Below are 20,570 nucleotides of genomic sequence, written 5' to 3'. Positions count from 1 at the left end.
GGACCAAAGTGGGTCACTGATGTGTTGTGAATGCTGGCCGGTGGCCCAAAAACACAAGTAAGAAAACTGTGGGAAATAAGTGTCCTCACACAAAAATGAAACCATATAAAAATTAATTGCAACATACACGTAGCAGAGCATAATACAGTAAATTCCCCAAGAAAATCTACCCAAAGTAACCAAACCATAGTTTTCCCTTCTGTTCACCCAAACCTGTAGCTTTCATCCCCCCCAGAAGCTCTAGAAATTTGTCATAAACCTCAACTTTATGTCAGGACAGGGACTCTAATGATAAAAACAGAACTTAGAAGTCTTCACAAATACATTTTGAGATAGAAGAATAGTTTTACCCAAAAGTCAAGGACTTATTCTGAAATAAAATCAGTTTTTCTATGTTGGCCTATAATTTGAGACTGTCTAAAACAGGCCAAGGTGAATGCTAAAGAAATGGAAAATGGAAAAATTAGATGTACATGAAATGGCCAAGAAACTTAAATTGCTTAGCATGATTAAGAGAGACTGTTAATGGATACGGGAAGGGAAGAAGCCTGGAATAGTTCTTGAAATATGTTGCAAGTTGATAGTGTCTTGACCTTAACCCAGTGGGCAGTACCACCGAAAGGCAACTAGGCACATTCACAGATTGTACCTGGCATGGTCTCAGGCTGGCTCTGAATCTGTTAATGATATAAATTCTCAATGCAGCTTTAGATTCCTGGAACTCAATCTATGGCTTTACCTAAAGAAATGTGATAGCATTTGATTAAAAAGCCAAGTATAAAGGGACAAGAGCCCTTACCGTAATGAAAATGCTATCTTTTAAAAAAAAAAAAAAAAGCTATCTTTTTTTTTTTTTTTTTTTAAGCTTATTTGCAAATAGGAAGGCTAAGAAAGTCATCAAAAAGGCCTGTGGTTAGGATTTTCTTGGAATCTGATATGCTCAGAGAATTAAGGTGGAATTGTAATGATTTGACAAATACATTTCAGCCTTACTGAATGGAGCAACAGAAGAATGAAAACAAAAGGTAGAATAAGCTAGAAGAGAGTCTTCCTTAAGAGAAAGGTTAGTAAAGGGACACCTGGGTGGCTCAGTTGGTTAAGTAGCTGCCTTCGGCTCAGGTCATGATCCCAGCGTCCTGGGATCGAGTCCCACATCAGGCTCCTTGCCACACAGGGAGCCTGCCTCTCCCTCTGACTCTGCCTGCCACTCTGCCTGTGTGCTCGCTCGCTCGCTCTCTCTCTCTGACAAATTAAAAAAAAAAAAAAAAAAAAAAATCTTTAAAAAAGAAAAGAAAAAAAAAAGAGAAAGGTTAATAAGTCTTAGCAGTCTGTCTGGACAGATATGAAGAAAATGAGAAGGTGAAGGCCATGAAAGGTCTATAAAAGAAAAAAGATACACCCAGACCTAGTAACTACTATCAAGGAAGATATTGGAAAATGGAGACACTTTCTGCTGTTTCTAGATCAAAAAACGACGAGTAGCGTTCAAGAAATAAAAAGACGTTAAGACCTCAAAGAGCAAAATGTAATGAATTCTCTAGAACAAGACAGGATCTAAAAATTGCTAAGTACAGATGGGATCATGGAAGACTGGTAGAAAACAACATCTTGAATATAAAGTGTGCACAAGTAAGATTAGATAGAAAATAACAAAACAGACAGTGATTCCTAGTTAAGTTACTCTAGAGAAAGTAGAGAACTACTACTACCTGTGCCCCAAGTGTAAATGAAGAACTACAGACTAAGGAAAAGTATAGTAAAGATCTGACAATTTGCTAAAGGAGAGCCAGGCCTGACAGCAATGCACTGAGTCCAGGTGTGAGTTAAATATTGGCTAAACAGAAGACTGTGTCCAGGGTGGGATTGTTCGACTCAGAGAAGTGAAGGAGAACAAGATCTATATGAGCAATGGGTGCTGTTAGCATACCCAAGCTCCTCAATCTCTTCTCTTTCTATGGGAGAACTCCACAGGACACAAATCTAGAGGCAGGCTGTGAATACAACCGTATGGGAAAGCAAGCAAAAAACAAGTATGAAGAGGCATTCAGGTACAAACCTAATTCTTCATAGCAGAAGGAAAGGGAAGTTCGACAGGCAGGTTACTATATGAAAAATACAGCTGAGTAGATGATCTAGCAGAAATAAATTCTACGAGGTAAGGAACACTGTGCCTCAAGGACACAAAGCTTTATTAAGGCCGTGGCTCTCAAGCTTCAGGGTGCATGAGAATCAGCTAAAGCAGGAATTGACAAACTAGAGCCAAACATGGCCCACCACCAATTTTCATAAGTAAAATTTTACTGGAAGAGAACCATGACTGTTTATTTATGTGTTATGTATGGCTACTTTCGTAATACAATAGCAGAGTTGAACAGCTATTCAGCTGTGTGGCCCACAAGGCCTAAAATTATTTACTATCTCACCTTCTACAAAGAAGTCTGACCTAGAGGGCTTGTTCAAGTATAATTCAAATACAATTACTGGGACCTACTCACAGAATTTCTGATTCAGTAGATCCAGGATGGGGGTCCCAGAATTTCCATTTCTGTCAGTTCCCAGGTCACGTTGCTGGTCTGAGAACCAGTGAATTAAAGAATCTGCTGAAGGGGGCACCTGGGTGGCTCAGTCGTTGGAGGTCCGACTCCTCGGATTTGATGTGGGATTCAGCTGTGGGTTTGGCCCATGTCAGGCTCCATGCTCAGTGGAGAGTCTGCCTGAGATTCTCTCCCCCACCCCTCCCCTCTCTCATGTGTACACTCACTCTCTCAAATCTTAAAAGAGAAAAAAAATCTGAAGATTATTCTCTAATTAGAATAAATGTGAAGACAGATCCTTAGAAGACATTGATTTAAATTAGTCTGTAACAAGAGCCAATGGCTTTAGCATATAATAAATGCAGAGTGCATAATAAATGCATAACCAACAAGACTGTGGAGATTATGTCACTAGTCCAAGGTACTAGAGACACTAGGAAATTCTAGAATCAACTGAGAACATGCAAGATGAAGCTGAAGAGATAGTCGAGTCACAAGAAGTTACTGAATAAAGTGGATATTTAAAAATTGGCATTTTTAAAAAGATTCTCTATCTGTGGTATGGATTTGGGAAGACCAGTCAAGATGAAAGAAATAAACCAGGCCAAGAAATGATGGTGGCTTAGTAAACTGTGTTAGCAGTGAAAACAAGATTAAGTGAATAAATTTAAGATTTATAAAACTGAAGGACTGAATGGATTAATTGATGAAGGAAGGATAAATAAAACCTCCAAGTTTCTGGTTTCAGCAACTGGATGACACTGACAGATGAGAAAGATGGGAGAATGAACAGATGTAGGGGAGATTAAGTTTGGTTCTGGACTACTGAATCTGAGATACCACTGACCACTTATGACGGAGCTCTCAAAGGCCGCTAGATACAGAAGTTCAGCAAAGGTCGTGGCTGGACAGTCTGGTGTCAGTAAATTGTACTTTCCTATAAATCAACTTTTCACAGACAATAATGAATTTAAGAGATCAATATGAAATGCTATTTATTTAAACTCTTGGGCATCAGCTAAAAAGCACAGCAAAAAACCCAAAATACTTAGATAGCATATTGATTTTCTAGTTTTTAAAATTACCTGACATATTTTCTCCCAAATTTCATCACATCCAGCTTTTTCTTGAAAGCTAAGAGCCAAGTCATAATTTTCTGCTTCAGACCACACAATCAAAGTGTCCTTGAGAGGGGAAAAATAATAAAAAAAAAGGTCTGATTAACATCCATTAACTATCACAAACTTCTTCAAAGTACAAGGCAAATGAAAAAAGCAACAAAAAACTGAGAACAGTACTAAGCAACATTGATACTGTGATTGACAATGCCTTTTCACACCTAGCTCTGTTCACCCTATAAAATGAAAACATTGTTTTCCTTAAGGAGAAGTTAACCAGAATATGAAAAGCACTACAAAGTAACCAATCTAAATGTACTGAAAGATACAAACTAAGCAAGTATCAATTCTTTGCTTGCATATTAGATTACATGTTATGCTCTAGGCAAATTGCCCAGAGAGGAAGTCTGAGCATACAATAACCAGGGCATGTCAGGAATGTGGGATTAATAACTAAAACCCCTTTTCTTATCTGTTATCCACATTGAATGTTGTTTACCTGAAACAGATGAGGCCCATGAAATTATTTGCTAAATCTGTAATATATGAGATTTACCTGAGTAACAGTTTTTTTTTTAACTTTCACCAAAGTGCTATGGTTGAAGAAGCAAGATGCTCCTGCCACCACAGCCCCTTTACTCCTGTTCAGAGAGACTTTTATTTAATGATAGTAAGTGTAATGAACAGTTCAACAGTTTTTATTAACATTTAATCTCTGCAAGACACTACACTTACAGTACTGACACCATTTTATATTTCCTGTAGTACAGTCTGTATACTACAATATGCATCATTACCACAAAAATATTTACAGGATCTAAGGTATCTTCTTAAACTTACTGACAGTAAGATAAACATATATACTGTTTCAGAGCCATCAACCATTTCAAAAAAGAGCCCACTCATTGAGAGGGGTTTGTGAATCATCTTCTATGTGAAATACTGAGTGGTACTGGGTAGAGTTACATTTTAAAAAAAGAAGTCTGGGGCTCGCCTGGGTGGTGGAGTCAGTAAGGTATCTGACTCCTGGTTTCGGCTTAGGTCATGAGCTCAGGGGCGTGAAAATAAGCCCTTCGTCAGGCTCTGCACTCAGTGCATAACATGCCTGAGATTTCTTTTCCTCTCCTTCTGCCCCTGAAGCTCCTGTGCACGCATGCTCTCAAATAAATAAATATTAAAAAAAAAATAAAAGAAGCCAAACATAACAATGATCATATAGCAGTTTTTCAGGCAGGTCCAAAGAGAAGAACTAGGAGAAGTCAGAGTTAGAGGGATGATGAGTACAGTATAAAGGAAAAATAATTCAATCTAATAAGTAACTGAAAGGAGCCAGGCAAACTCTAGGTGAGCATCTATAGGGATGATAAAAGTTCCTACACATTAAGAAGGAAACAGGACTAGACCAGCTTTAAGGTACTTTAAAAAAATATGTCTACATGGAGGCAGTTTCCAATAAGATACCTCTTATGGATCCCCTGATGTTGTTTGCTAAACTGCGTATTAATTCTTTTTAATTACATAACTGTCAACAATGAGGACGAGTAGTCTCTCATTGAACTAAAAGGGGTATCAGCTGAAAGTAAATAAATGATCATTTGACTGGGCTGTACAGCATTACTAACAGAATAAATCCACAATTTTTATTCAGAATTTTAAACACGAGATCAAAGACCCTGTTTACTATCTTCATGAACTTCTAGAGATCATGGATAGCAGGCACCCATTCTACAGTGACTAAGCAGCTGTTCAAACTCAAAATAATTTACATTAACACTGTAAGATCAAGGGATGCTTAGGTAGCTCAGTCAATTAAACTCTAACAAATAAAATCTTAAAGAACAACAACAACATAAAACATTGTTAAGATCAACACTCAAGAAATGAGTCAGCTGTGTAGCCTCCCTGAGTCTGTTTCTTCATCTTTAAACTGGGTATAATACATACAGTTGTGAAAACTGGTGATAAAGACCCATTGAAACGAAAACCAGTATCACCTTGGTTTAAGTTAGATTTAAAACAATTATAAGCAATTAATGCTGGTACAATGTAAATTCAGAATCATCTGTAGGCTTAAAACAGGGCACAATTAGATATAAACTCTTAAATGCTCATTTGACAAATTTAGAATTTTGAAAATTTTAGGAACTGCTCTTCTGTTTTCCCTAAGGATTCTAATTTTCACCAAAGCATCCTATTTACCATCCAACAACCTACAGCTTAAGACACATGGATTTCTTCATTCATTCTCAAAAGAAACTTGATCTTTTCTTTTTCTTTGGATGGGCTTTTACTCTTCAACTGACTGAAGCCTCAAAACACGAATTTATGTATTTAAGTATAGAATATCAAAGACAAAATACTCTAGAGTCTCCAGCCATTCCAATCAAACCAAACAGTTTTCTTAAGAACACTACATGCAAAGTATTAGTAGACCCAAAGTACTATCAAGAAAATATTTCTATTGTACCAAATGTTTTTTGGACAAGCAAATCAGCATTAAGCAGATTTAGTGGAGTTAGTAACAGCTTTCCTATTTACTATCTGTGTGACCTGAAGCTAGTCACAATCTTTAGGGATCATCTAATGTACAAAATAAATGCAACACTAACTTCCTTATAGTAGTATTTTAATTGTCAATGATAAAGCAAAGCACTTTATAATTTATTTATAGAGTAACAGTAATATATGCATATAAATGTGCTAGTAATATTCTTTATTCTAAATTTATTTCTGTAACTTCAGGGCACTGGGGGGACTGATACTGCCTTCACCAGCTTGATACAGCACTCAGTATCTCTGTGTGTGTGTGTGTGTGTGTGTATGTTCTGAAAAAATACCTTTTGATGATAGTGCTAGTTGCCCTACTAAGTAGAGAAAGATTTACTTTCAGATATTGCTTGTTCATGCGTAGGGTACAAGAAAGAGTGTACGAAAACTGAAAGATGCCTTAATAAACTGCATCATTAGCCTATCATCATATTATTATAAGGTCCTATTCAGGCTACGTAACAAATCAGATTTTTACCTACACTGGGTTGCTGTATAGGGACAGAAATGTCCCTTCTGCACTAGCATCTACAATAGCAAAGGAAGTAGTTTCTACCACTTTGTTGTGTTAATAGCTGATTATTACATCAGTGGTCACTTTTTATTCTTTTAGTAGAAACAAGAAAACTTGTTCTAGTTTTAACTTTTGAGAATTGAATTTTGGTTTTAAAAGTATCTGGAGCAAAAACTTAGCTTAAATTGAAGCAATTTTTTTAAAGTTTAAAATAAAATGATTGCTTTATACACCACAGAGATGGGCTAAAATCACATTTTAGAATCAGGCTGGGAAAGTATGTTGTAACCCATTTTAAATTTTTCACTGTTAAGGAATTGGTGGCAAATTTTCATTTAATCACCCAACTGAGAGGATAATATACAAAGTAAAACAACATCTTCAAAATTTTACCTGTTGTTTCTGATATGCAGTGTTAGGATTTATTTTGGATTCTAAGAGTAGAGAACCTGGGAAACAGAAAAACAAAAACATTCCATTATGCCATTGCAAAGCAGCATTACATTCCACCATACACACACACACTTCCACCTTTCTTGACCACTCGATACACACTAACTTCAGTTAAGGAAACAGTATGTTTAAAAACACACTTAAATATAATAAAACTTGTAACCCAAGAAATGCTTGCTTTATGCAGTTTACTTTTAACAAAGACACGATCATCTGAAGAGTAAAGGACTGGATGGTAATAGAGATCCAACAACTTACGGGCAGCACAGGGTAGTAAAAGGGCACTGCAGAAAGCCAGGTGACCTGAGTTTAAATCCCTGACATACATTATGATTTGGATACAATCCATCACCCCAGTACATCCAAATATTACACTTCACCTTCAAAAAGTCTCTTTTGTCTGTTCCAGAATTATCACACTTCATCTTCAAATAATCAATTTTTTCCCCATAGTCTGCTAATTTTATTTTGCATATTTTTGTCTTTTCCCTGGCAGTAAGACTTGTGATATTCAGAAAATAACTACTGCTTTATAACAAAGTGCAAATCTTAAGACCAGCTTTTATGCCTCTCCCCTCACTCTAGTTCCAGTTTATCCCCAAAGTACTATCTAAAGACAAGAACTGGCCTGAAATGCTTAAGAAGCAGCGACTTTCTCTGCAGCTGTCCTTCATCCAAATCTTTCATTTCTTTTCCTACTACATGTCACGATTACTTTCCAATTCAAATAGCGGGCTAGGCAGCTCAGAAAAGTGGGCTTCTTTACATTCCCAAATTAGTTTGCTTCTGTTAAAATTCATTTACTAATCTAATGATACCGTCTCAGCTGGCGATTTACTGACCATTCTACTCCTCTGTGCTCAGAACAGTGCTAAGTGATACCGAATGCAATACAGTTTCAGCCATTTACCAAGATGTAAGGACTTAATTTGGGAACACCCTCCCACTTCACTCAAATCCTCCTCAAGCACAGGTAAAATAATTCCAAATCTGTCTTTTATTCTAGTCTACTTTGGTTACTTAAGGTAACCAAACAGTCTCCATATGTTTCCCACCTATACCCCCCCACGCCCCATTTCTTTCAGGCCTTTTTTTTTTTTTTAAACGATTTTTTAAAACTATTTTTAAACTTTTTTTTTAAACTATTGCTGGCTCACTCAGACAAGTATCCTCATATTCTAGAGGAAATTTGTTTTAATCTTCCTCCTCTTCTCCCAACCTTTGCCTTATTAATTAAAAACAAATTTCCAGTGCTTCAATTTTCTTTATGCACTACTAATGGATTTTTTTTCTTTTGGTAATTATCAAGAGTTGTCCAGTGATGCAGTCATAACAAGAAAAAGCAACAAGCAAATGAACTCAATGTCTAGAGTCTCTCAAAGGATTAAGTCTCCAACTTTCTGCATGAATATCCTTCCAGTTTTTTCTATATACAAGAACAGAAATTGCAATCATTTCCCAGTGAAATCAGAATATGTTAGTTACATTAAGATCAAACTTACTTTTTGTGGCATACATTCAATATGTGGTTTCTAGGAGAAAATACATCTCAAAAAAACCACTTTGAAATATATCACACCCTGAAAAACAATCCATCTTTAGAAAACTACAAAAACAGTAAAATGAAACAACTGGATTACTTTGCAACATTCAGAAGATGCAAAAGGTCTAGCGTCCTAGAACCAAACTAAGTAAGTCTTTTTAGAAGTGAAACTTTACAAAAGCAAACCTACCCAAAAGAAAATACTGGACATCACTGATAAATGATAAATGGATATGTTCAAAGTCAAAATCTATGCTACAAATAATACCACTGAGAGTGTGAAAAGACAACCCACAGAATGGGAGAAAGTATTTGTAAATCACGTATCTGTTAAGGAATTTGTATACAGAACTCTAACAACTTAAAAAGACAACCAAATTTAAAAATGGGCAATAGATCTGAACAGATATTTCTTCACCGAAGACACACAAATGGATGACGAACATATGAAAAGATGCTCAATATCATTAGTTGTCAAGGAAATACGAATCAAAACCACAAATAAGATACCATTTAACACCTGCTAAGAAGCTTACAATCAAAGACAGTGCTGCCAATAATAAGTGTTGCCAACCACATGGAGAAATTGGAAACCTCATACATTTTGCTTGTGGGTATATAAAAAGGCATCCACTCTGGAAAACAGTTTGGCAGTTACTCAATTGCTAGTTACCAGCAATTCCACTCCTAGGTGTATACCCAAGAGAAATGAAAACATACGCTCACAAAAATATGGGTACATGTTCTTAGCAGCATTTCTAATAGCAAAGAAGTGCAAATAATCCAAATGTCCAAAACCTAATGAAAACTATTCAGCTACACAAAAAGAAGTACATGCTGGATGAACTTTGAAAACATTACAAGTGAAAGAAGCCAGTCACAAAAGACTATGTATAATATGACTGTTTTTATATAAAATGTACAGTGTGCAAATAGAGAAGATGTATTGATTAGTGGTTGTTTGGGGAGGAAAGGAGGAGTGAATGGGTAGTGACTGCTTATGGGTACATGATTTCTTTCAGAGAGAACAAAGTATTCTAAAATTAGATTGTGGTGGGGTGCCTGGCTGGCTCAGCCAATAGAACATACAACTCTTGATCTCAGGGTTGTTAAGTCTGAGCCCCATGCTGGGTGTAGAGATTACTTAAAAAATTAAAAAATTGGAGTGATAGCTGCATGACCCTGTGAATATACTAAAAAACAATGAATTATACACTTTGAATGAATTATATATAGCATGTGAGAAACATTAATTTAAAAAGGTGTAAATATTCATACAGTGGAATACCATATTATAAATATTAATGAATGAACCAAATACATGAATGCAACATGAATGCAAGAAACCGCAAAGAAAAATATATACCATGTAATTCTATTTACATAAACTTCAAAGGGTAGCAAAAATTAATCTATGGTGCTAGCAGGCAGGGGGAGATAGTGACTGTGAAGGGACATGAAGAAGACTTCCAGAGTGCTGGTTATTTTGTGAAAATTCACCAAGTTGAATACTTACCATTTGCGTAATTTCTTGATCTATTAACACTTCAAAACTATTTTTTTAAATAAGTAGGGGTAAACAACATAAGGCACAGGGGTGAAGTGATAACTTCAAATTGTACTTTCAAGAAACATATCTCAAACACTGTGTGTCAACTATACTCCAATTAAAAGAGAAAAGGACAGAGTGCCTGGGTGGCTCTGTCTGGGTGGCTGGTTGGTTAAGCATGAACCCTTGACCTCATCTCATGTCTTGGTCTCAAGGTCAAGAATTCAAACCCCACACTGGGCTCTATGCTGGGTGCAGAGCATACTTAAAAAAAGGAAAGAAAAACACATACCTAACTTGGCTGCTACTAAAACAAAACAAAGACCAGCAGGGGAATTAACTATTATTTTTCAAGTACCAATCCCTTTGCATTTGCTTCAAAACTCTCCATAAAGTTACAGGGTCAGAGTAATTAGAAAGGAAAAATCCGTAACTGAAAGCTTGGGAAGTGTGCCCTCCCAAAGCCCTAGCTAAAACAAGAAATAAGTAGATAACTGGAAGCTTCTGGTGTTGGTGAGTTTTTCTTTACTGGGTCATTCAAGATGTTAAGAGGAAGTATCTCTCCTGAAACACAGGACAGACCAAAGGCACCACCTTAGAAGTCCAGCTCTGGTCCCCAAATACCATGCTCCCTAAGAAATTGGTGGGCTGGAGCATGAAAAACTGCCTTTTAGTTTGGGGGCTAGAAAAATAATAAAGACATATTTCTAGTTTTATTTCTATGCCATCTACTAGGTTCCCTTTCCCCATTTCTTAGTTTCTACTGGATCAAGTTATCAGTGCTTTACCAATCAATGGAAGAAGATCCAGCTGAGTGTTAATATGAACTTTTTGAGGCCATTTTATCCTTCTCTATCAGCTTTTAAAATAGTCCCCTTTGGTCCAACAGTTCTGGGAAATTAGCCTACATCTCACAGTGCCAAGTATATGAACAAATAAGTCACTGGCAGTGTAATGGTAAAAAATCTAGAAACAATCTCTATGCCAAGCTGTTCTCAACGTGTGGGACCTCAGGGAGTCTGGAAAATCAAAACTATTTTCAAATTATTACTACTAAAAGGTTATTTGCTTTTTCCACCCTTGTTTTTTCTCAGCGTCTATACTGTGTTATTACAAACAACTGAATGCAGAGGGTTAAGAATCCTTTTTTAAAAAAATTAAACCAGACATTAAAGAGATTTGTAAAAATGTAAAACAGTAACACTCTTCTCACTAAATGCTGATATAATAGCTTTTTAAAGAATTAAAGTCTAATGTGGCAATATCAGTAGATACAAGCCACATAAATAAAAGCTTTTCAGAATCCCCAATTCTAAGAGTATAAAGGTATCCTGAGGAAGGTTTCAGAAATAATGCTACAACAGTGTACTGTGTGAATTAAATGTGTACAATGAAATACTGTGCTACTCTTAGATGACAGATCTGTGTATCCTCACATAGATAGATGCCCCAAATAGACAAAAAGGAAGTCTGTATACTCAGAAAGTGGGGGAACAACGGTACAGGAGGGAAAATGGCACTCAAAACATCGCCAAGACAATTGCAAGTAGAAGTTGTCAAACCTGGATAAGCAAGAAAGATGGACAATAAAACATTTAGTACAACTACGAGTATACACGATTTTTGGTCATTAAAATTGTTCCTTCCCTGCTTTACCACATGTTTGTTCTTCCTGTAAAATGAAACAGGAAAGCTCTTCTTGTATTCTGTTGCGAATCCCCAACACACCTCTATCAAAACAAACACCTCCAGGGAGTGGGGTGCTAAGTAGCTGGTAGTCCTGAGTGAAGTTATCATTCCAAAAGTGTTTAAATCCGAGAACTGCAAATAGTGCCTGCAGCCTGGATCCCGCCGACAGACAGTTTATTTGAGTTGTAGTCTTAACACACATACTCATATGCTGAATTTGTGCAAATATTTTAAAAAATGGAAAGAATGTACATTAAAAAAAAAAAAAACCAAAAACCAAAAACCTAGATTTCTGGCTGAGTGCAGGAAAAAAAAGACCACAGAACTACCCAATCAAATTATCAATACATGAAGACAAGGTTAGAAAAAAATAACACCTCACAGGGTTGCTACATTAACTAAAAATTCATATTAAACTCCCTATCCCAGCACCTACTATATAACCAGCACTCAATACTTGTTTCTCTTAGAGCATGGACAAAATAGCATTTCACAAGCATCACTGTGCTGTTAAACAGTAGAGAAATTAGTAATGATAATAATCCAGAAACCCATTAGAATGAAAAACTAACAGTTCTACTACACTGCTTAAGAAAAACATTTTAGTATATATATTTAGGAAACATTCCAAAAAAACAATGTTAAGATTTTTAATCTTTCTGATATAGTGTTTTTTAGCAAGAAATTTCACTTGTTTAGAAGATATCACTCCCTTTCACTGGAGAAATGAGAAACGGAGTTTCTATAACTTTTATGGTTCTATGTCCAATATCAACCTACTAACCAATCAGATTCAAGTAGTTAAAAAAACATAGGTCCTAATCTTAGTTTAGATTTGGATAAATACTTAAGGATTTCAGAAGGACTAGGTCCAGCTCTGTCACAATATCTAGACATCGCTGGTATATCATCCTTATTAATGCTCAAAATAAGGGCAGCAACCCAAGTACTGTGCTTCATTAATGGGAAGAAAAGAATCATCAAAAATGAATTAATCGAAGTCCAAAATATCATCTGGACAGTACACAAGGGTAGGCTTTAAAACTAGTCCGTATTCACTCTCTCCTAATTTTGTGGCTCACGATTACACACAGCATTTAAAAACTGAAATGAAGGCTCAGAGTGGGGGGAGGGGGGATAGCCCTACATTAAAAGATCCCGTGCCTGCGTCAGGCCTTCACTACACTCAGGCCCTATCACCTATACCCAGAGTGCCTGATGGACTTCAAAACGTCAGAAGTTACCACACACAGAAGATGGTAAGTAAGGGTTTGCTTACCCTAGGCCTAGTAATTTTCTACAAAGCAGGTCTACATGAAGGAAAAAAAAAGGGGGGGGTTTAAATGAACTTTTCGAAGTCAAGTGTTTCTCCCAGTACTGACACTGAGCTCCTCTTAGTAGCTAAATCTGGAATGCTTACTGTATGCAAGGTTCTATACTGCTTAGTAATTTGTAAGAGGAAAAAAAAAATCGCTGATACTTATCTCTGCTCATTTCTTTCTCCACAACAGCCCAAACAAAGCGAAACAAACCAGGCTTTCCACCTAAAGTGTTCTGACCTCCTTTTCTAATTATAGTGGGGGTGAGGCACTACCTACAACCAAGTTCTATAAGAGGCAGAGGTAGAGGATTCTAGTTTTTACCATTAGCTAGCAGTGTTAACTTGAACAAAAATATTTCCCCATGCCTCATTTTCTTCATGCCTCAAATAACACTGAAAATTTAACCTTTTAAACTTGGAAACAGGCAACTCAGATAATACATGAAACTATCTGAAATATAAAAATAACTTTATAAAACTTAAGGTAAAAACCAAATACAAGAACACTACTCTTGATGCCTGGCAAGTAAACCAGAATAAAGAGTATGGATATGATTTTATGTTAAAAAGACATCCTTCAGTGTGTGGAGAAATTCTTAAGTCTTTATCAATTCTAAAATTGGAAGGTAGAAGTGATAAAAACCATAATGCAATAGTAGAATGATTTGAACATAAAGTGACAAAGCAAGTAAGGGATGACATTATTACCCTTCGTGCAACTTAACAGGCACATTATAAACTGAAAGAAAAAAACAATACCAAGTAATTTTTTGGGGGGAAGATAGAACTTTGCAGGTAGCTGGCTATGACAAAATCTTGAGAAATGAGGTAATCTATCTTCATTAAAGAAAGGGCTATGTTCCTAACAATACACTTTTGCCAGTAGGAACCTACTAAATAAGGATGCAACCTATGGGCTCAGTTGCTTGCAAGAACATCTCTTTCCTCCAAGGCAAGGTGGGCTACAGATATGCCAAACCAACCAGTTCAGAGGAGAAAAGGCACACTTACTCAGAAAGATGTGCCCTATTATTGGGGATGCCACAAGCACTTCCATTCAGAAACTGCCTTTCTGATTTTCGATTTAGTGTCTAAGCACCTCTAACAAGACAAATGACCCACTTTATGGAAAATCAGAAATACTTTCCACTTTGCTCACCACAATAAAAAGAAAATTCTCAATTATTCTATAATGGAGAATGGGAGAAGCATCAAATAAGGAACGACCCAAACTAGCAGTCCATACAAAAACTCCATGTGGCTTTAAGATATACTGTAATTTTAAGTATCTTTAGGCTAAAAATTATTTTCATGTTCTTTGAGATAAACTTTGAGCCTTTAAGTATAAAGTAGCAAACTCAAGTGGACAGCAGTAAGGGAGTTTAAAACACACTGTAAATAGTTAATGATACCAATTAATAACAATCTCACCCATAGGCTGTCTGAACTTGTTTCCCCATCTGCAAAATATGGCCAATAACAGTACCTCTATCAGCATATACAAGTAAAGAGTCTCTAGCACAGTAGACACTCGATAAATTTTGATTATCATTCCTATCTGGAGTTTTCCTGTTAGAAAAAAAAATTTATTATCAAACTAGCGATCATTTATGACAGTACTTCATCTAAGTATGCTGCAACCTTCTAAGCCCACTCTCTGGATTTAGTTTTCCTTATATCTTAAATTAACAAGGTCACATCAGTTACATTTATTTCATCTTTCTCTATTAATAAGTAAAAATAAATAAAATTAATAGATAAAATTGAAGGCCTTTTGCTTTTACCATTCAACCTATTTCATTGCAGAGTCCCAAACTTTCCCAAGGGAAGGTGGGAGTTTAGGGGCTATTTCCAAAGTGGTAAAAACAAAAATGGGGGGGAACTCCAGATCCCAACATTAGTAGGTTATTAGAGTAGGATTCCCTAGATTATGACATCAAAACTTCATGCTTAAAAATACTGTAAACAATGGACTCTGTATAATGAGTCCAATTAAATGTGATCTGACAGTTATTTGTGTTACGAGATTTCAAAGAACTGATCTCAAACCTACACATACTTTCATCTGAAAGTTAACTGAACCTACAAAGCCCATACTTTTCACTCATTATGTAAAAAGTTTTCCAAACATGCAAAGGAGGATATATATGGGAGAGTAGCTGGTGATATGTGATAGAAACATACGAAAGCACCTGACACATTCAAGCTTGTATTTTTAAGAAGCAATAGGCCTCAGAAAAATATACTCAGTGTATTCAAAATCCTTTAAATTCCCCTGAGAGGAAATAATTTATCTCCAATTAAGTTATATGGGGGTAGCCTTATAAAGATAACCTGTGGACAATATAACTCTAAATTACAACTTTTCAATTCAAATTGAAAATCGATGTCCCCAGAGTCTCTAATTACAGAAAAGTGAGTCTTGTTTGTTTTTCATGGAAATCGGAGTTCTGGATTAAAAATACACTTAAAATTCATTGAGAGGAGGGATGCCTGCCTGGGTGTCTCCTTTGGCTCAAGTCAGGATCCCAGTGTCCTGGGATCCAGTCTCCCCCCCCCTTGTCCTGGGATCCAGTCCCCCCACTGGGCTCCTTGCTCAGCAGGGAGCCTGCTTCTCCCTCTGCTTGTGCTCTCACTCTCTCTCTGACAAATAAATAAAGCCTTAAAAAAACTCCTTGAGTTGTAATTAATTCAGATACAGAATAAATACAATTGTAATAAACTGAAATAGCTAGCGTGAAATTAGAGACTAATTTAACAAGACAGATTTTTCAATTCAGAAGAAACAATTCTCAAATACTTTCACATGATGTGAACATTTTAAGCAAAATCCAAGGTATGTCACAGAGGGAAGTGACAAACCCTAAACAAAGTTTGGAAAAATCTGAAACACATAATTTTCAAACAACTGGGTCTTTTGAACTTTGAGGCTATTTCAAAATACGTGAAGCACTGGTACTATGGCAGATAAAGATTTTAAAGTTATCTGCCAACTTCTCCCCCCCACCTGTTAACTGAACCAAATTGTGATTATACATTTAAGTAATCAAAAAAGCTCGCATAAAATAGTTCCACAGTTGCAAGCCGTTTACACCAACTCAACACAAAATTCTGCATTATTAGTGAAAAAGACAACACTGGGAAACACAAATCTATCCTCTCAAGGCAAAGAAGCATTTACTCTGCCGAATGCAGTTGCCAGATCCATGAACCGGTGTTGCCAACCTGCGACAGGACCAAAAAGATGTACCAGAAAAATAGTCTAAAGGGGCGGCGCGGGGGTGGGGGCACAGCAAAACGTTCACCAAAGAGTGAAACACCTAAGAACTTTCTTCGCTGCGAGAAAGTTTCACGCCTGCTTTACAGATGAGTGAACTAAGGCAGATCGGATTAATCAGTGCCTTTCTCAAGGTCACTCTAGTGCAAAAGAACAGCACGGTCCGGGCTCCCGATCCCAGGCCCCCGACCTCTCCACACGCCCAGGCAGCACAGCTCAAAAGTGCTGGGCTCCCCTCGTCCCCGCAACTGCTACCAGGCGCTGGGAAGAAAGACATTTCGAGCGCTCTCCGTGCAGCTAGTTCCGAGAGAACTGGGGTGCTGGTGGCCCGCCCTCCCCCACGGCGGCAGCCAGCCCAGTCCAGTCGCCCCCGCCGTTCTCTTAGCGGGCCACTAGCCCTCAACAACCAGGGATGTGGCCCGGGAGCCGTGGAGGAAGGCAAGGGACCCACCCCAAGGGGCTTCACTTACCATCGCTCTCGGCCCTGACAAGCAGGGACATGCCCTTCAGCCGCTCCACGTAGCCGGACGACACATGCCCGGTGCCCCGGTCGTCCCACTGCCGGTCCTCATTGAGCGTGTAAACCTTCACCCGCCGCCGGGTGTCGGTCATCGTGCCGCCCGGGGACCGGGGCAAAGGCCCCGCTGGAGTCGCCCAGGAAGCGGGCCGGGACACGCGGGGGCCAAGGCGGGAGGACGCCCGCAAGCGGAGAACTCCTGGGCCTCACTGCCGCCGCTGGCCGTCGCGGGGCCGCGGGGCCGCCCGCATGGCCCGCTCCCGGGCCCGAGCTCTGGGCCCCGGTCTTTCCTCGCCTCCGACTCCTCGGCGCTATTGTCCAAACCGGGCGAGCCCGACCGCCCCGAAAGGGGCGCGCAGCGCTTCACAGCTTCCGGCCCGATGCGGTAGCAACTCGGGGCGCTTGTCACTGCCCTGCTCCCGCCTCCGCCATGATCTCCACGAAGCCGTTTCCCGCGCCGCCGCCGCCTCCTCAGGCCGCCGCCGCCATGTTTTCCTTCCTTATACCTGGCCCTGCCACCGCAGCCAGTGGCTCCGCTCTGCTCGCCTGCTTCAAATGCCCCAAGCCGAGGGGCGCCTGCTCCTGTTGCAACTGCTGCCAATGGGCGGGAGACTGGGAGGGCCCCCAGGCGCACAAGCGCTCCAGCCTCCTGGAAGTCCCTTTTCCTTCGCCGCTGCCGCCGCCTCTTCCGTCTTCCTCACACAGCCAAAGCCGCCGCCATCTTGGTTCGCCCCTCAATAGCGGCGCGCGGGGCCACCCAGGCAGCAGCTGCAGGGGCGGCCCGTTGGCCCCACCATTTAAAGAGACAGGAGCGAGGCCCGGAGCCTCGCTGCGGCGGAGGCCTCGGACGGAGGCGGGAGGCGGGCGCCGAGTTGCCGAGGTGGCGGGAGCGCAGGGAGCGGAGGAGGCGGAACGCTGGTCGCGCCGGTGACGGCCCGGGGCTCCCTCGCGCTCCCTGCACGCACCGTCGTGCGAGCGCGGGGCAGCGTGTGCGCCGTCGCGCCCTGTGTTCGTCATCAGCCCCGCTCGGTGATTCGAAAGGGGCGTGGAGCCCGCCCCCGGCCTCAGCGCGCCTGCCCGCCGCGCGCCTGGCGTCTTCTCTCGCAGTCCGGTGGCCGCAGCCTCTGTCTGCGTTCGGGACGCCGGGCCGCGTCCGGGTGGGGCTCTCCCGCGGCGGCTCCCCTTCCCTGTCCGCGAGTGTTCTCTCCCAGACCTGGGGCGCACTGCCGGGGAGGCACCAGAGCCTCGCGGACTTCAGATGTTTCTCCTTTGGGGAGAAACGGAAAAGCTTCCGGGAAGGGCCACAGGTTGGCCTGGCGAGGGCAGCCGCAGGGCCTGGGAGCCGCCGTGGGGCACGCGCCGGTGTGGCGAGTCTAGAAACGGGACGGCTGGCGCCAAGCCCGAAGGAACGAGACTAAAAGCTCAGTTTACAGTCTAGCTGCTACCACCAGTCCTTTATTCTTTACCAGAACTGTTTTTTCCTAGTCCTCCATGTTGCAAAAAGGAACTTGAAGGGCTCACGAGACTAGTTCAGGATATGATATTGTATAATCAGGATGAGTAATTCTCAACGTGAGATGTTAAGCACTGCTAATCTTCACAAAGGAACCCGTCTCATTCCAGATTCTTCTCCTCACGCAAGTAAGAGCCGCCGTTAAGGGGGTTTTTACTGTTGGCCAGGCCGTCGAGGTCATTGCTGTCCACTAGAAATAAATTGAGCCACATGTAATCTAAAATTTTGCAGGAGCCAATATTTGAAAAAGTACAAAGAAACTGCTGAAGTTTGTGTTTTAATGTCGTATTTTCTTGAATGCAGTATCTTAAAAAACAATCATCAATATAAAATCAATATTTCTTACATTCCCTTTTTTGGTTCTAAATTCAAGATGCAATGGGCGTTTTACTCCTGGTGTAAATTTCTACTTGGAAGCGAAGTGTTCATTGGAAATGCCTAATCTGTATTTAGAGTTTATTAAATTTACAATTGCAAAAGTAAATTTACATATTCAAGTTATTTCAAAGTTTTTTTAATATTAATTTTTAAATATAAATTTTAAAGTTTTATATTCAGTTTCTTATTTGCACTAGGCACATTGCAAGTGTTCGGTAGCTCCATGTGTCTAGTGGCCACCATTATGGCAAGTTTAGGTGCTTATCATCACCAGGACTCTCATCTCAAACCTGGAAATGCAGTTTGAGTTACACCCATCTATTAGGAAAAGCACCTGACCAGTACTGAGGGGTTTCCCAGGATGTGAGATTTTTCTGTCTTAAAATCAGAAGTTGGGAACTTCCTTCCTCACTGCCGAATACAAAGAGGTGCTTACAAAGAATAGGCGGAAAATTTTATCTTTTGCAAACAAAAGGAACATTATAAAAATAAAACCATTTTCTCTGAAAAGCAAAACGCAATAATTTCAAGTCTCCAGGCATGACAGCAATTTTGTCCACTTTTGAGGTGGTAAGACATCATTAAATTTATTTACAGTATTACTTACTTGATCTGCAAACCAAACATGAAATAATTTATGGAAAAAAAATCAATTGGATTCATTGCCATCACTCTTACCTCCCTTCTAAAACTCTACGTAATAGCTGGTGGTGCTGTTGTCGAAGTAAGGAACTCTCCGAAATGTTTTTATTTCTACTTTTTGCATTTTTTCCCTTCTCTAAGTAAGAAAAAGAGCTTGAGCCACTGAGAGAAAACCCCTCTCCTGAAAATCAGCCCTTGCAATGAAGGCAGGTGTTGGTAGGAGGGGACTGTGGAGTCGAACACTATAAAACTGGTGTCGAGGGGCACCTGGGTGGCCCAGTCAGTTCAGCATCTGCCTTGGGCTCAGGTCATGATCCCAAGGTCCTAGGATGGGGCTCCACGTTGGGCTTCCTGCTTAGCAGGGAGTTTGCTTCTCCCTCTCCCTCTTCCCCTCCCTCTCCACACGTTCACTCATGTTCTCTCTCTTGCTCTGCTCTCTCAAATAAATAATCATAAAATAAAACTGGTGTCTATTCAGGAGGCAGTTGCTGCTATGATGTTCAATAGGCTCCTTGAGTGGGTTCTTTCATAGCCAAGCCAACTTCCCAGGTAAGAACAAACCAAGCACTTAAAAAAAAAGAGGCCTAGAATGTACTAAATCGTGGCCTAAAAAGGAGTATTAATGTCCTAACACTCACCATGCAAATCTGTCTTGAAAAAGAAGACCACAGCTCCTGAGACTGCTTTCAATCTGAGGGAGGGAAATCAGGTCGTGGAGAGAGGAGAGGTGACCGATACCAATACAGCCTTTCCTTGTTCTCTACCACAGCTGCCAAGTCTCCTCTCTCACACTTTTTCAAGATTGGTGTCAAAGAATGCTTCTTTTGGTTGAGATGCACAGTTGGTTAATGAAGATTTGAAATGAGGTATCTGCAAAACAAGTCAGTCCAGAGCCATTTTGTAATACTTGAGATGAAAAGTTGGGTCATTTTGACTTTTCTCCCTCTACCTTTGTACTTAGTCCCTCGAGAGGCC

The 20,570-nt window shown here is 39.8% G+C and overlaps 1 protein-coding gene across 2 annotated transcripts in view; it reads right to left on the bottom strand.

The window, feature by feature from the left end:
- Positions 1–17,500, bottom strand: part of PPP4R3A (protein phosphatase 4 regulatory subunit 3A) — a 36,099-nt gene extending 18,599 nt beyond the window's left edge. For both annotated transcript variants that reach the window (XM_059373507.1, XM_059373508.1), the window contains exons 1-3: positions 17,016–17,500; positions 7,107–7,162; positions 3,620–3,718 (exon numbers count right to left, since the gene is read on the bottom strand). In XM_059373507.1, coding sequence (XP_059229490.1) covers positions 3,620–3,718; positions 7,107–7,162; positions 17,016–17,157 — 297 coding nt within the window. In that variant the 5' untranslated portion in view covers positions 17,158–17,500. The remainder of the gene's footprint in view (positions 1–3,619; positions 3,719–7,106; positions 7,163–17,015) is intronic.
- Positions 17,501–20,570: the final 3,070 nt, after the last annotated feature.

This window comes from Mustela nigripes, chromosome 13, assembly GCF_022355385.1.
Source record: "Mustela nigripes isolate SB6536 chromosome 13, MUSNIG.SB6536, whole genome shotgun sequence".
Classification (NCBI taxonomy): domain Eukaryota; kingdom Metazoa; phylum Chordata; class Mammalia; order Carnivora; family Mustelidae; genus Mustela; species Mustela nigripes.
Note: the sequence above shows the minus strand (reverse complement) of the source record. Positions and strands in the feature narration are given on the sequence as shown.